General features: G+C 51.6%; 6 protein-coding genes across 6 annotated transcripts; 2 read left to right on the top strand and 4 right to left on the bottom strand.

Moving 5' to 3' along the window:
* Window positions 1-558: 558 nt before the first annotated feature.
* On the top strand, window positions 559-3253 carry EDD37DRAFT_677276 (Oligosaccharyl transferase STT3 subunit-domain-containing protein; the record flags this gene model as incomplete). The annotated part of the gene is made up of 5 exons (XM_062819602.1): window positions 559-691; window positions 755-778; window positions 860-940; window positions 993-2742; window positions 2798-3253. 5 exons carry the CDS (start codon window positions 559-561, stop codon window positions 3069-3071), a joined length of 2262 nt encoding a protein of 753 aa, XP_062673276.1. The 3' UTR covers window positions 3072-3253.
* On the bottom strand, window positions 3254-5772 carry EDD37DRAFT_622179 (exonuclease). The gene is made up of 2 exons (XM_062816047.1): window positions 5712-5772; window positions 3254-5659 (listed from the first exon to the last, which is right to left on the bottom strand). Exon 2 carries the CDS (start codon window positions 5585-5587, stop codon window positions 3365-3367), a length of 2223 nt encoding a protein of 740 aa, XP_062673275.1. The 5' UTR covers window positions 5588-5659; window positions 5712-5772; the 3' UTR covers window positions 3254-3364.
* Window positions 5773-6795: 1023 nt separating this feature from the next.
* On the bottom strand, window positions 6796-8290 carry EDD37DRAFT_647068 (nucleolar protein 12; the record flags this gene model as incomplete). Its single annotated transcript, XM_062817814.1, has 2 exons — window positions 6796-8127; window positions 8180-8290. 2 exons carry the CDS (start codon window positions 8288-8290, stop codon window positions 6796-6798), a joined length of 1443 nt encoding a protein of 480 aa, XP_062673274.1.
* A 699-nt stretch (window positions 8291-8989) lies between these two features.
* EDD37DRAFT_622173 (Sds3-like-domain-containing protein) lies at window positions 8990-11264 on the top strand. Its single transcript, XM_062816046.1, has 2 exons — window positions 8990-10586; window positions 10635-11264. The coding sequence occupies exons 1-2, from the start codon at window positions 9189-9191 to the stop codon at window positions 11241-11243; spliced, it is 2007 nt and encodes a 668-aa protein (XP_062673273.1). The 5' UTR covers window positions 8990-9188; the 3' UTR covers window positions 11244-11264.
* Window positions 11265-12560, bottom strand: EDD37DRAFT_622171 (uncharacterized protein). Its single transcript, XM_062816045.1, has 3 exons — window positions 12205-12560; window positions 11947-12074; window positions 11265-11878 (listed from the first exon to the last, which is right to left on the bottom strand). Exons 1-3 carry the CDS (start codon window positions 12234-12236, stop codon window positions 11760-11762), a joined length of 279 nt encoding a protein of 92 aa, XP_062673272.1. The 5' UTR covers window positions 12237-12560; the 3' UTR covers window positions 11265-11759.
* On the bottom strand, window positions 12561-14850 carry EDD37DRAFT_622170 (serine/threonine kinase 16). The gene is made up of 2 exons (XM_062816044.1): window positions 14702-14850; window positions 12561-14647 (listed from the first exon to the last, which is right to left on the bottom strand). Exon 2 carries the CDS (start codon window positions 14365-14367, stop codon window positions 12685-12687), a length of 1683 nt encoding a protein of 560 aa, XP_062673271.1. The 5' UTR covers window positions 14368-14647; window positions 14702-14850; the 3' UTR covers window positions 12561-12684.
* Between the last annotated feature and the right edge of the window lie 19 nt (window positions 14851-14869).

Here is a 14869-nt window from a genome sequence, read left to right as displayed (position 1 = left end):
GCTTGACTGGCGTTGCTCTGCTCACACTTACGAAAGACGGGCAGAAGGGATCCTTTCATACAGCAGCAATGTGGAACAGCCATTCGGACGCAGCGTCCTTTGGGCAGCTGTGCAAGGCCTCCGGTGATGGAGACTCGCAAGAGTGTGAAGCTGTACATGAAACAGAGCAGAGTGATGGGTGTTCGGTATGGACATTATGATTATCCTAAAGCTCTACAAGTAGTGTCTTGATGAGTTATGTGCCCGATCGCTGGATTTGGATTCCATCTGTACTTCATCAGGGTGCACTCCGTACCTTCTGGCCGTCCACCTATCTGGATTGTGAATGCTTCGAAGTCTGTACAAGGCAAGGCTAAGACGCGCATGTGAAAGTCTAATAGGCTTGAAGACGGGCTGCCGGTGCTAAAGCTTACACCTACAGGGGTCCGGGCTTGGCATAGATTTGGAGACGTTGCGTAAACTCGACCTGCGCATACAGACTGCTCCCCATTGAGGGTTCAAAGCAACACTCTTTCATTCCTCCTCTTACACGTTGTTCTTTCTTCTTTCGTGGCCATAATGGCCGTCTCCAGTCCCCTCGACCCTCTCCTTCGGGGGAGCACCAGCAAAAACACCAGGGGTCTACTTCGGATCATCATTCTAGTGACCATCGCGGCTGCCGCGGTGGCTGCTCGTCTCTTCAGTGTTATACGTATGCTCTTCCACGCTCTTGCGCCGGTCACCATGGGTACAGTTCGCTGACAATGATCAACAGGTTTCGAGAGTATCATACACGAATGTATGTTAACGCAGCCATCCATTCATTCCCTGTCTCCGCCTACCACATTTCGAGCATTAAGTGTCTAACTCTATTGTACAGTTGATCCTTGGTTCAACTTCCGAGCGACGAAATATCTTGTGGCCAATGGCTTCTACAGCTTCTGGGACTGGTTCGATGACCGTAAGCTGAGTATAATACATCGAAAGAGAGACCGAATTGACAATACATACAGGAACATGGCATCCTCTCGGTCGAGTCACTGGTGGTACACTCTATCCTGGCCTCATGGTCACGTCCGGCGTCATCTACCATGTCCTTCGCCTGTTATCTCTGCCCGTCGACATTCGAAACATCTGTGTCCTCCTCGCTCCGGCGTGCTCCGGCCTTACAGCACTCGCCATGTACCTCTTGACAAACGAGATGTCCTCTTCGCCTTCTGCGGGCCTTCTGGCCGCAGTTTTCATGGGAATTAGCCCCGGTTATATCTCAAGATCAGTTGCGGGCAGCTACGACAACGAAGCTATTGCCATATTCCTCCTTGTATTCACGTTCTTCCTGTGGATCAAGGCAGTCAAAGTCGGATCGATCATGTGGGGAGCACTGGCCGCCTTGTTCTACGGATACATGGTGTCTGCTTGGGGTGGATATGTCTTCATCACGAATCTTATTCCTCTGCATGCCTTCACTCTCATCCTTATGGGTCGTTACAGCTCCAGACTTTACATCAGCTACACGACCTGGTATGCTTTGGGAACGTTAGCAAGCATGCAGGTTCCTTTCGTCGGCTTCTTACCGATTAGGAGCAGTGATCACATGGCAGCACTCGGTATCTTTGGCCTCCTACAATTGGTCGGTTTCTTCAACTTTCTCCGGGACCAGCTGCCAGGAAAGCAGTTCCAGACGCTACTCGTGGCTCTAGGTGGAGCTATTTTCGCAATCATGTTCTCCGCCCTTGTCCTCCTCACCTTGTCCGGAACCATTGCACCTTGGAGTGGACGATTTTATTCACTCTGGGATACTGGTTATGCGAAGATCCACATTCCTATCATTGCCTCGGTTTCGGAACATCAGCCAACCGCTTGGCCGGCGTTCTTTTTCGACCTCAACATGCTCATCTGGTTGTTTCCTGCCGGCGTCTACCTTTGCTTCAGGAACCTCAGAGACGAACATGTTTTTGTCGTCATCTACGGTGTGCTGGCCAGTTACTTTGCCGGTGTCATGGTCCGTCTGATGCTCACTTTGACACCCGTTGTATGCTGTGCGGCGGCACTGGCGCTTTCGCAAATCCTGGATACCTACCTGTATCTTCCTAGTCCCACGGAAGATGCAAGTGAGTCTAGCAACGGATCCGTGAAAGAAAAAGCCAGCAAGATCAGTGCCAATCCATCCCTGCGCTCCACGCGGAACCCGCTGGTTGGCATCTACTCCAGCATCTCCAAGTCAATGATGACATCCATGACCACCGCATTTCTGATGCTGTTTGTCGCCCATTGTACATGGGTGACTTCCAATGCATATTCGTCGCCTTCAGTGGTCCTGGCTTCCAGGCTCCCAGATGGCTCGCAGCATATCATTGACGACTACCGTGAGGCATATTATTGGCTAAGACAGAATACCCCACAGGACGCAAAGATCATGTCCTGGTGGGATTATGGTTATCAAATCGGAGGAATGGCCGACCGACCGACACTGGTGGACAACAACACTTGGAACAACACGCATATTGCAACCGTCGGCAAAGCAATGAGTTCGAGGGAAGAAGTCAGCTACCCTATCCTCCGACAGCACGACGTCGACTATGTCCTGGTCGTCTTTGGTGGTCTGCTGGGATACAGTGGTGATGATATTAACAAGTTCTTGTGGATGGTCAGAATTGCCGAAGGTATCTGGCCTGAAGAAATAAGGGAGCGTGACTACTTCACTGCTCGGGGCGAGTACCGAGTCGACGATGAAGCCACGCCGACGATGAAGAACTCATTGATGTATGTGTTCTGCCCTTTCGCTGCTGCTGACCAATGATACTGATATCGTCAACAGGTACAAAATGTCATATTACAACTACGACAAGCTATTCCCAGCTGGTCAGGCACAGGACCGGGTCCGAGGCTCGTCTCTGCCGGCCCAGGGTCCTGAGCTGAGTACTTTGGAAGAAGCTTTCACCAGCGAAAACTGGATCATCCGTATCTACAAGGTGAAGGATCTGGACAATATTGGACGTGACCATCAAAGTGCTGTTGCATTTGATAAAGGCCACAAGAAGAGGAGAAAGGCGGGATCGAAGAAGGTTGTGAGAGTATTGCGAGAAGACTGATCGCTCGTACTTTGGTCATGTTTTCAAGCAGGAAGCAGGTCGGCTGCGCTGCTTCTTGTAACGGTATAGATGGAAATGAAAACAAAAAGTCTGCCGGAAGGCGAATATTCTGTGTATAAAACGAATGGAAAACTAGTTCATGGAAAATCAGCTTCATGAATGGGAAAATCCGAAACAGTGAACACATCGTAATCATGCAATTGCTAGTATTACAGTTCATTACCATATAAATATGAGCAACACCGCTCGGACAGGTCCATGGTGCTACTGTGACGACTAAAGTGCGCTTCCGATCATCGCACAGCAAGCAAACCAACACCTCTTCTCGCATTGTCCACGGCCTTTCTGAGCTTCTGCTCTTCAACATCCGTCCACTTGACGCTCAACTCATCCCACTTCTTCACCTTGAACTCCTTCTTGTACAGCGCGTGCAATTGCTGCAGGCGCAGTGCGGGCCGCATGTCGCTGGTGCCGCTGTAGGCGACAAGTAATGTGCGTTCTGGCAGCGCGGAGAACAAGTTGAAGAGTTGGCGGAGCGCGCGAGAGGCCGTTTCGGCGAGTCGCTCGCCCTCAGATTGCTCTGCTGGTGTGGCCGTCGCAGCAGTAGTGTCGTTGGTGGCTATCTCTGTATCCGTCGGGATAGGTGCAGGTGGTGTATTCCAGCGGCGCACGGCTTCGAGATCACGTAGGCGACCCCATATAAAGTCGGCGCCGCCAGGCGGGATCTTTGCAGCCGTAGCTGTGGTGCTTGCGTCGTATGCTTGTTCTTGATCTTCATCTCCATTCGCCGCACGAAGCACACCCTCTATGATCTCTTCGTCGGTAGTACAGGCGATTTTGTAGGTAGCGTCCTTGCCGAAGCCTCGTTCGGGCGTACCATACTCGACGATGGCTGTCTCTCTGCGCTTACCCGATCCGTCTGGCCTCACACTCCTCGCGATACGTCGGAAAATGCTCTCACCGTTGGCATCCAGGGTGCCCCATCTGGGTCCTCTTTCGCATTTCAGCTTGACAAGGTCGAGAACCGCACGTGCATCTTCGACCGAGTCGTGGCCGTTCAAGCCGTCTTTCTGGATCTCGCGCTTGAGATATCTGTTCGCAAGGAATTTGAGGGATGAGCGCAAAGGCAGGCCTCGTGGGTGTGGGTAGATGATGCTTGTGTCCACGATGAAAGGGTGTGTCAGTTGGAGGGCGTTAAGGTCGGATTCGAGGGAGTGGCCTAGGAGGATGGCGTCTGAGCCCAAAAGGTCCAAGAGGTGTCGTTGTATGTCGGCGAGAGTTGTGGTCACGTTTTCAAGGTGTTTTGGGGTGATGCCCGAGAATTGGGTGAAGTAGTTCTTGATTGGAAGGTCTGGTTTGACGTATTTGTCCAGGACGGTCTTGCCGTGCCAATCGAGCGCAGATATACGGGCAAGGGAATACTTGTCATTGGTGGTCAGGACCATCTCGCAGTCTATGGCGTAGGGTTTCAGGCCTCGGGTGAGGGAGTCGCGGGACTGGGATGCAGGGGTGGTGCCCGTGACCGTGGGCTCGGACGATGAGACAGCGGTGTCGACCCATCCTGCCGAAGCGGATTGGGAGGTGCTTTCGCGTCGAGACTTTTCAAGCTCTGCGTCGACCGGGCTGGTAAAGGCTGCTGGGTGGATGGGGTACTCTGCTTCGCGCAGCTCCTCCGCTGTGTGAACAAAGGTTGAGATCGGTGTACGATCGGATTGGAAAGACTTCTGGTCACGGGAGTTGTCTTTCTTCCTGGAATCGGAGAGAGGTGCAATGAGCATGCCTTGCAGTGGAGAATGGACTCTGTTTGTTGAGGAGTCGCCTGGCGCCTTGACTTCGATGATGTGGTCAAGAAGACGTTGTCTCAGGGACTCTTGACGGGCCATCGTGTCCGAACCAGTTTCTGAGTCCTCTGTGTGAGGGGTGTTCGTGGTTGGAATCGTGGCTGACGTGATTGCATCCGCCTGACCCTGAGCATACGAATTTGCAGCACCATCTATATCCTCTTGTGCCGCAGTCTGGTCTTGACTGATTCCATAGTCAAAGAGCTTCGGATTTTCGAGGGTTGCACGATCTAGACCTGGTACCATTAAGACCACCACCTTGTCGATCTGTTTGGCGTTATTAACAGCCAGCCAGGTCGGTGCTACACCGTCTGCCGTGACATAGAGGACGAGGTCTTGCAGTGCCTTGAGTTGTACACGGGCAGGCCTCAGGTCAAGAAAGTTGATGCTGGGGCTGCTGTCTGGATCTTCGCGCAACTTCCGCCGCTTCTTTTTTCTTGACGACTTCGATTCTGCGACTGACCACTCTGCATCAGGTGTTGGCATCCCAGGATTCCCACGCTGAACATCTCCATTCTTTTCCTTTGGCGAACTCATGGCCGGCGTTTCTGGTAACGATGAAGAAGTCTGATGGCTCACTCTTTTAGTTTTGAGATCATGCAGAATCTGCTCCTGCCCAAGTTTTACTTCTGACAAACCTGCCTCGGTAGCGCTCCGTTTGCTACCGGCCGACATGTTTGATTGAGATGCGGTTGCGCAGGAGCACTTTTCTGCTATCCATGAATGAACTCTGATTGATGTTTTGACGTAGGTTTGCAGACAATGGGACAAATATTAGGGCTGATTGAAGTCTACGAAGTACAGATCCAACCGTCGCCAATTTTCATGTCACGTGCCGACGTGGAGGATAATATCGTCGACGACAATAAGAACTCAACCATTCAATATCGATTCACACAGCGCACTATGTTTGCGCCCTTCCAACAATATACCCTCCTTACAGTGTTTGCCTCATCCAGCGTCCGGCTTTACCGCCTTAGTCAGGTCTTGTCGTTCGCTAGTGGACTCATTTAGAACTACTAGTGTCGTGAAGGTCGTTCACCTCAGTCGGGAAGGGCCTCTCTCCTCTGCCCATACTCTGCATCACAGGTCCAAGGATAAGAACATGTCATTGAAGGACAACATCCGTGTCAAAGTCATGCAAAGGTGAAGCGGGCAATTGTCTATGAAGCTTCGTACTATCTTCGGAAGTGGTCCCTCGATTTGTCTCTCCGTCAAGACAAAACGTTGATTAGGGCGTACATTGTTGGCAGCAAGTACTCTGGGCATGAAGCAAGTTCTTGGGCTCGCTCGCTTTTGTTTGAGTCAATGCAGCGGCGGCTCTGCGCTCGCAGCGCTTACCAGCGATCTACCTAGAACCCAGGCCTACGGTTGGACGACTCAACCTGAGTATTCAGGACGGCAACACAAATGAGACACCGATGCTGCAAGGGACATTCGCTCCAGAATGCAAGCTCTATGGCTGGGAGAACTTGATTGGCGACGACAAGCTGGCAGACTTACTGCTGCCTGGAACGCAGAGATTTCGTCGGTCATTCTTTGGTACTGGTGGAGAATGTGTTGCATAGTGCGAGCTGCTGAAGATATATAAACATCTCTCCTCGCTGGCTTCCTTTCCCCCTCGATAGGCTCGTCGCGACAAAGTGTAGTATCTGTTCTTTCCAATTATGAGACTATGATGATTTATCAACTTGACACAGTCAAGACTGACACAGCCAAGGACGTGCACTCGATCGGTATCCGAATCTGGGAGCAGTCCAAATGCATAGCTGTCTAGCATGTTACACTCTGAGTCTCGCAGATAGTGAGGGAGCAGATAGACACATAACATTCTCGTGACATACCTTATATACCACGGAGCTGCCACCGTGCGTTTTCAAGTTCTACTTTCGCCCTCCAGAAGCTTTGTATGCCGCTCCACGACGGCTACTTCGCGTCTCTGGGCGCTTCTTATGTCTCTTTTTTGTAAGGTTGGTTTTGGAGGTGCTGCTCGCGCGATATCCTTCGAATACCACTCCCGGCTTTCTCTGCCCATTGCGAGGAGCATTTCTGCTTCCCGAAACAGCACCACCCTTCCTTCGTTCTTGAGGCCTGTCCGCAGGCCGGCCGTTGGGTGCTGTCGACTGTTTCGTCTTCTTGGCCCGCATAACACGCAGTTTCCGGGGCAGCATGGGCGGAAACTTCTTCTCATTCATCAGAAGGGCAGCCTCCACGCTGTTCTCGTTCTCAAACTGCACGTAGGCGAATCCTTTGCTGATTCGCGTTTCCTGATCTCTGACCACGCGCACACTTTCAACCTTGCCGACTTTTCCGAACGCTCGCCAGAGACCTTCCTCGGCATCTGCTGGCTCTTTTGCTGTCGGTCGTCGCTTGTTCCCATCATCATCCTCACCTGGGTTGGTCTCCAGGTTCACAAAACTCAAATTCCCAATGAACACACAGCGCTTGTGATCAGTTTTTGATGGCCTACCGAGATAGTCTGCTCTTAGATGGCGCTCGAGGACAACGGTCCCATTCAACTTCTCAGCAACACGCTTGGTAGCCTCCTCCGTCGAGAAAACAGCGTAAGCATTTGTGCTCACGGTTGTTTCGTCCATGAGCTCCTTTTTAGCGAAGGTGGCTTTCTTAGGCCCGGAGCTGCTCACGTAGGCGGTTGATCGGAAACGTAGAGACTCGAACTTGCCCTGGCTCTGCCCGTCGGTGCTGACTTTCAAAGCCGATTCGAGATGCTGGATCAAGGTCTTCCTCGCCGACTTGGACTTGATTGCTTCCGTTGACACGTTACCCAGAAAGACTGTCCTCTTGACCTTGTCCTCGTCATTGGATTTCTGGCTAAGAGTCTCGTGCCGAGGGACGTCGTCTGCTGCTGCGTTATCGTCTGAGACGTCCTCAAGATCTGAGTGCAGAGAGTCGTCGGAGTTCGAAGCTCCGGCTGGAGCACTTTTCTTTGAGGGCTGCTTCCGTTTGTGTTCCTTCTCTTCTTCGCGTTCCAGTTGCTCGAAGTATTTTCTCTCCAAGTCGTCTCCTTTCTCCATGCGCCGGCGCTTGCGAGGTCTTTCGACGGCGTCTTCGACTGTTGCTACCGACTCGTGTACACCTTTTTCGAGGTGCTGGGGTTCATTGGAGCCATCCTCGTCGGTAGTGGAGGGCTCGACATCGTGAGTGACAGGTTTGGGCTTCTGTGCAGGTTTGACAGGAATTTTGACTGGTCCAGACTAACATAAAAGGTCAGTGTTAAGTGGTTATGAAAGGGACAAGAACGCCTACACTTGATGCAAACAAGGATGCGAGCGTAGGGTCGACCGAGTTCGATTTTGGTGCGAAGACGCTGGCCGGTGTAGATTGTGGCTCCTGCTTTTCCTTCTTAGATTTGGCCATTGCGATCGCGTCGGCAGCAGACAGTGATATAGTAGCCTCTGTCGAGTCCTAGGAACAGCTGGTGGTGTTTATCAGGACCATCACCTGGCACGAGTAGTATTCCACAAAAATTTATTGACTTTGAAAGCGAGTTGGAGAAAATCGATATCTGATCCTACGGCGATCCGCAATCAAGGCCGGGGTCAGCCGTTTCCAAGCGTGGTATCGATTAATTGTCCGCAGTTTTGCCGGCTTTTGGCTCCATGACGATTCCCTGGGCTCTTTTGCGCCTGCGATTTGGGGGCTTCATTCTCCACGTTCGCCCAACACGCCTGCGTTTTGCGATTCCGACCAGCTTTCTTGCGGCCATATCTGTTTCTCTCACGAAAACAACTCGAGCAACGATATCTTGTACGATCCTCCACGATCAAGTCACTGCCGATCAATCACGACCTCCTGGCGGGCCAGAAATCACTCCCTGCCCCGCTAGTCCTTCTCCTGCTGCAACATCCTCACCTTCAGTACTTTGCACGTCGAATCTTCTGAGACAGGACCTCAGACTGATCGAACGGCTCGTCAAGTCTTCCCTACTGCAGAGGACCATCTGATTTTTGACCTACCAAGGTTTGGCAACTAAATTTCGCAATAAGTGCGCTTGCGCCGGAGCTACAACCTTAGAAAGCGAGTATCAGGAGACGCGAAAAACCATGTTATAGTGACTGCTCTCTATCCGACATTATATCGTACGTTACTCTCATGCTTCATCGAGCACTTTGCGCTCAGAAGATGCGCTCTGGTTGCCGGAGAATTTTGTCGCTAACTGACAGCAATAGATTACCTCCACACGAACCTTTTTCACGATTTAGGACGCTTGCACTCGCTCATCGAGTTTCGCAATTCAGAACGAACGTTGTCCACGATGGACTCTGCAGCAGACTCCCTCCTAGCTCTTTCCAATACTGTTGCAGTCATAGCCGCGCATGATGAACCTCTATCAGACGACGACCGCTCCAGCAGTCTGAGTGAACTGGATGACAACCTTGACGACGTGGAAGGGGAAGAGGAAGATGTCGAACCGGCCAAAGCCACTGATGCCGATTCTGAAGCGGAGACTGAAAGACTTCAGGTGACCCCGGAGGGGCTCGTGAAGAAAAAGCCTTTCGAGATCAGTCCTAGCAAGCTGGCTCAACGAGAAGGTGTTGACATGAGGCCAGAAATAGAGAGTTTGACCGAAAGTCTTGTTTCGTCGCCAATATCCTCACATGGCGACTCCGATCTCGACGATGCCCTGAGTGACGCGCCGGATGCCGAGGGCGAAGCGGAAGCAGAACCGAAAATCGGGCCCAGGACATCACCCACTAAACGTAAGAGGGAAGACGACGACTCCGAGACTGAAGAAGCCCCAAGATCGCAAAGACGAAGAACGGGATCTGTCACGAGCGAAGAAGAAAAGTCCGAGCCCGAAAGTGAAGCCGAAGACAGTCGTCGACCGACGCGAGAACATACCATAGAGCGCGGGCCCGCATTACCTGGGCCGGATGAAGAAGTCGACGGTCCAGAAGACCGACAGAAAGAGATTGAGAAAATTGACACCAGCGAAGACTCCAAAGGCAAGTCGAGAAGTAGACCTCGCAGAAAAGCAAAGGGCGACGATCTGCAAGCAGACGACGAACTAGAGCATGAAGGTGCCGAAGATAGTGAGGCGGTCGATGAGAACGACACTGAAGCTACTGCAAAGAGTGAAGAAGAAACAGCCAGACGTATGGCGGCAATGGAAGCTTTGACTTCGCTGGAAAGGCATTTCGCGGCCCTGAGAGATCGGCTGTATGATGAACGAATAGCAGCCATCAACCATGAGCTCGCTCTTCTGTCAGACTCGAAGCCGTCCAAGCCGTCACACCCCGAACTTTTGCGACAGGTGGAAGTGGTGCAGAAATACCGCGACGAAAAGTTCGAAGTCGAACAAAAGCTGCTGGTCTATAAGATTGGTGCTCTCAAAAACAAAGCTGTGGCGGACCGCAGCCAGATACACACTCAATACTTCCAGACTGTCAGAGACATCCGAGAGAAATATCTAGAACGTATCAGCGAGCACTTTTACAGGATCCAACGGGATAGGTTCAAGGCGGATTCGACGATACCAAGCTACACCATTCCATTCCCGGAAAAACGGTCAACGCAAATCGTTCAGCAGACAGCATACAACAAGGAAGTCTCCATATTATCTGGACTGGCCAAGTATGTTGGATTTCCTGCGGCGCCCGAGCTGGCAGCCTCGAAGCAGAAGGACGTTGAGGATGACATCCAGAGAATGGGGGTAAGTGTGATGAAACCAGTCACATGCTACAACAGCTAACCTTCGCAGATACCGCCAACGCAGACTCGACCGATTAGACATACACAACGACCAGCGCAAAGTACGGGAGCACAACTATCAGCTCCACAAGCGGAAGAACAGTTTCTAGAACAAACTCCGTGGGCCAATCCACAGCATCCCATACATAGATTGAGCCGACAGAACTCGAACAGATCGCCTCTGAATGAGTTCTTGACACCGGCGAGCCAGCAACGCACCGCAGAAGCACTTCAACCCGCAGGGTCAGCTTCAACCATCGCAGATCCTAATGCACACGCCTCGTCGGTCATCAACACGCCGCATGATGGACAGAGCAGTACCACGAAGATGGAGAACTTAGCTGGCACGAATTACCAAATCAACTCTGTCTCGCCACTTGATACTCGTCGGGTTGTCGCAGACGGATCAGACGCGCCAGGGAAAGATGTGTCGCGAGATTTTGCATCTTCTCCTCTGAATGCTCGGGTACACCTAGCAGGATCGCCGCCTCGAGCGGGCTCGGCACGGCCGGACAAAATGACCAGGCTAGGAAACGACTCTCCGTTCAAACATGCCAATAACGCGGGTATCACGGCAGGATCTGGATTTTCAGGGACAGGGCGCTTCAGCATTCGATAGCGATAGCGATAGAGCAGAGAATTGGTTTTGATTTTGGCTTCATGACTGATGTCCTGTTACAGTTTTGGTAATATGAATCCACTTTGGGCAGGAGATGGATCTATGTTCATTGCACTGCCCAGATACCGTACATTTGATGCGCTTCCCCTTACTGTAAATTGGTGCTCGCCACTGCTCTGACATTGCCCAGACCTCAGCGACTCTCGTTTCGTGGGCTTGTTTCGTATGTCGTCCAACTGATCAACCAATATCTGTACAGTCCGATCCCATGTCGCTAAGAGTGGACTCATATACCGGTCCTTATTTCTACCGGTGTCAAAGTAGAGCGTATCTCCATGCACATGCGATGGCTGATATGTAAGGTGTATTGTGCAGATGGATGAATCCCAACCTGCTGTATTTCATTGCTCGTGGTGCCCTAGTATGTCCTCTCCGTTTGATGAACTCCTGACGCCATCTCCATGCGGCATACATACAACCGCATTATCCTCGAGACCAGGTTCTTTGGGGATCAGGTCATGAGCGCATTCCATTAGCCGACACGCCGGCGCCGGGTTTAGGTGATGTCACGGGTGCATCGGGAACGATCACATCTTGGAAGGTTTCTTGGCCGACGGCTTTGAGGGTGAATGCGACTACAAGTGCCGGACTGTTAGTCACCGAAGTACATAGAGAGAGGATGTTGTGAGGCAGGGAAACGTACAAACTCCAATTGCGAAACCGAATATGCAGACTCCTGTTATCATGTTCTTGAACAAGTATGGTCTTCGGGCGCGGTTGAGGGCTGCGCCGGCGCGGTAGTCGGTGTCGTAGTAGGAGGAGCGTTTGAGACTGGGCCGAGTTAGTCACTGCTGAAGCATAGGAAGATGAGGCGGGGAAAGTGTAGGTGGTATGGTATTGCGGCGTTGATGAAGCGGGATGCACGGCGGGATAGAATGAGGGAAGCGAGAGGAGGACTTACATGCCCCTTTGGAGGGGGAACGTTGAGTGCATATCGAATGTCTTCTGTGGTCGTTGTGCGCCGGACGGTGTAAACGGATGGACGGTATTATGTGTGCTGGAGGGTAGTGCGTTGCGGTGCTGCGATCGAGGTCACTCGTTCACTGACAATTATATTTCGCGGAGTTGGAGATGGAGATGTAGTGCGGAACGGACTGAGTGTTTCACAGTATTGATACATGCCGGCCAGTGCCGTCGAGTATATGGTTAACCACGTATATAACTTCCTGGGCGACCCCTCTCAGTATCGATGCAGGTTTGGTCGGTTGTCAAAAAAGAGGTACACTGAATCTCATCAAGTCTGGCTCTCTGCCGCATTGTCCTGCTTGGAATTATTACAAATGTATCTGCTTGCGTAGTATGTAACGTTATACATAACACGAATGGCTAATTTGTACAACATAGCCGCAAATCAGCCAACATAAATGTCACACAACCTCCTTCAATCAAACCCATCTCGGATCTCCAAGAACCTTAAATACCTGTCTCTCGTAAAGCGTCGAGCCTTTTTGCCCCAAATGATCATTGGCAAAGTCGTCATCAGGAATACAAATGCCAGTACTCCAATGGCGATGAAGCAATTTCGAACACCGCTCGCATCGATCCAATCCGAAGCTGTAAATGTAAAGATAAGTGCAATGGAGTTGTTGATCGTGGCAACGCCCACCATGCCCTCCAAGACCATCTCTGGATAAGCATCCATCAAGTAGGCCATACTCAAGTCACCTGCACAACCCCAGCCAAAACCAATAAATCCCAGCCCAACATAAGGCGCGGGCCAAGACCAGCCGTAAGCGGTACCAATGCCAAATAACCACATTCCGACGGGGAAAATGCAGGCGGTAGGGAACAAAAGCCACAGTCGTTGCTCCGCTTCAAAGACACCACCATTTCGCTTGGCCATCCAGGAGACGAATTTGTCACTGAACCAACCACCGTAAAAACAGCCTATGACTGCTCCGATCAAGCAAGGAATGTTCATATTGCCATCGGCGGCATCGCTATAATTCCATGGAGGTCCGTACCAGTTGTCTTCCTCAATGGTCAGGTAAAACGTCAACCATGCGTCTTGCGCTCCCCACTGCAGACCAGAGTACCATACTGCAGGAAAGGTGAAAACGCGAAGCGTGTGGAAGAGGCGCAGGAAATATTGTTTGAAGCCGGTGCCGCGCAAGTTCGGTGCAGGAGTTATGATGGCAATGCGCTCCCAATACGACTTGGGCCTCTCTTCGGCGCCTGTCGTTAACTCCACACTCGGCAAGGCAGAATTCGTCTGGTGCGGCTGCTCCAGGGTCTTTTCTCTTTGGGCTGCTTGGGTTCCATTATCGATGTGGGGGCTATTTGCTCTGTTGACACCGTCGATGAGGTACCGTTCACCACCATTGATCAGAAACTTGTCCCGCCGGAAAGCAGTCTCTTCCAGGCCAAAGAGGAAGAGGAAAAAGGTCATAGCAGAGAAAATGGCTCCAAACCAACCGATCCATCGCCAATCTAGGCTACTGTCTGCAATGTAGCTGGCAATGAGCGGACCCAGATACGTTCCAATGCTGGTCGCCAGTACGTAAACACCCAATACTGAACCACGCTGATGTTGGAACCATAGGTCCATCAACGATAATTGAACTGTCGCTTCGGCCACCGATTCGGATGCTCCCACGAAGAGCTGGTTGAATACCGCGTCGCCCGTCGTTTGCGTTTTGGCCAACCAGATGCCCCCGATCAAGCCAAACAACATGCAGATCAGGTACAGGATGCGCCGGCCGTACAAGTAGACCAGTGGGGAGGACAAAAGAGTCCAGTATCCAATTCCGCAGAAAAGAACGCCAGCACCGGTGTTGAACGAACCATAACTGACACCAATCTCAATGTTTTCGTTGTACTCGGCGGCGCCTGCGTCATTGGAGGTTGCGGCGGTGAGAGCTGTGACGAAACAGACGAGAAAGCTGTGCCAGATTTTCCGCGACAGAGACCATTGGAGCGGATCATTTGGCGATTCGCTTGGTTGAGGCACCAAAACAATATCGCCGTGTTTTTTCAGGCCAGTGCCCTCAGTGGCGAGCGGATTCCCATTCGCGTCAAACAGACGGAGCGTGCCCGGGAGACTTTCATCCATGGCAGTAGTCATTGCCCGAGTACGGGCCTACCGGATGACAGGGACAACAAGGGAAACAGGTTGGGGAGGAGAACACGAAGTTGGGATATGAAAGGGAATTGACATACTTAATGGACGAAGCGAAATAGCCTTATCGCGTGAGCACCAGGGTTGCGATGAGGTTGGTGCGCCGAACAGGGATCCTAAGTAATCGGTTCCATTGGACATTGGTTCATGGAGAACTTCTCGCTTGTCTTCCACAAAGAAGGATTACCGTGAAAATCAAACCCCGCAAGAGCCAACGGAAAGTCTTGTGAGTGGCCATAATATTCGGTGTCTACCATGCTTATCGTTCGTCATTTTCAAGGGCGTACCAACGAGAAACAGGCGCTGACTGGCGATTTCCCACCAATTCGATCTTAACTAATCGGCACGAGCGGGTCAGGACAATGCTTAAACAGTGCCGATTTGCACTTTCGCCCACGCTAGAAGATGCCTAAATGTCATTCACCGAGTCACAATCATGATAAGGCCC

The sequence above is a fragment of the Exophiala viscosa genome (assembly GCF_022695815.1).
Source record: "Exophiala viscosa unplaced genomic scaffold EDD37scaffold_2, whole genome shotgun sequence".
Classification (NCBI taxonomy): Eukaryota; Fungi; Ascomycota; class Eurotiomycetes; order Chaetothyriales; family Herpotrichiellaceae; genus Exophiala; species Exophiala viscosa.
The sequence above is the reverse complement of the archived record's forward strand: the minus strand, read 5'-3'. Positions and strand labels throughout refer to the sequence as shown.

Bases quoted from the DNA above. Each gene is read 5' to 3' on its own strand.
- EDD37DRAFT_622179 (XM_062816047.1), bottom strand. From the start codon at position 5,587: ATGTCGGCCGGTAGCAAACGGAGCGCTACCGAGGCAGGTTTGTCAGAA.
- EDD37DRAFT_622173 (XM_062816046.1), top strand. From the start codon at position 9,189: ATGGACTCTGCAGCAGACTCCCTCCTAGCTCTTTCCAATACTGTTGCA. The intron at 10,587-10,634 runs GTAAGTGTGATG...TAACCTTCGCAG, and splicing joins ATGACATCCAGAGAATGGGG to ATACCGCCAACGCAGACTCG.
- EDD37DRAFT_622171 (XM_062816045.1), bottom strand. From the start codon at position 12,236: ATGCACTCAACGTTCCCCCTCCAAAGGGGCAT. The intron at 12,075-12,204 runs GTAAGTCCTCCT...AACTCGGCCCAG, and splicing joins TTCCCCCTCCAAAGGGGCAT to TCTCAAACGCTCCTCCTACT. The intron at 11,879-11,946 runs GTACGTTTCCCT...CGGCACTTGTAG, and splicing joins CGGTTTCGCAATTGGAGTTT to TCGCATTCACCCTCAAAGCC.
- EDD37DRAFT_622170 (XM_062816044.1), bottom strand. From the start codon at position 14,367: ATGACTACTGCCATGGATGAAAGTCTCCCGGGCACGCTCCGTCTGTTT.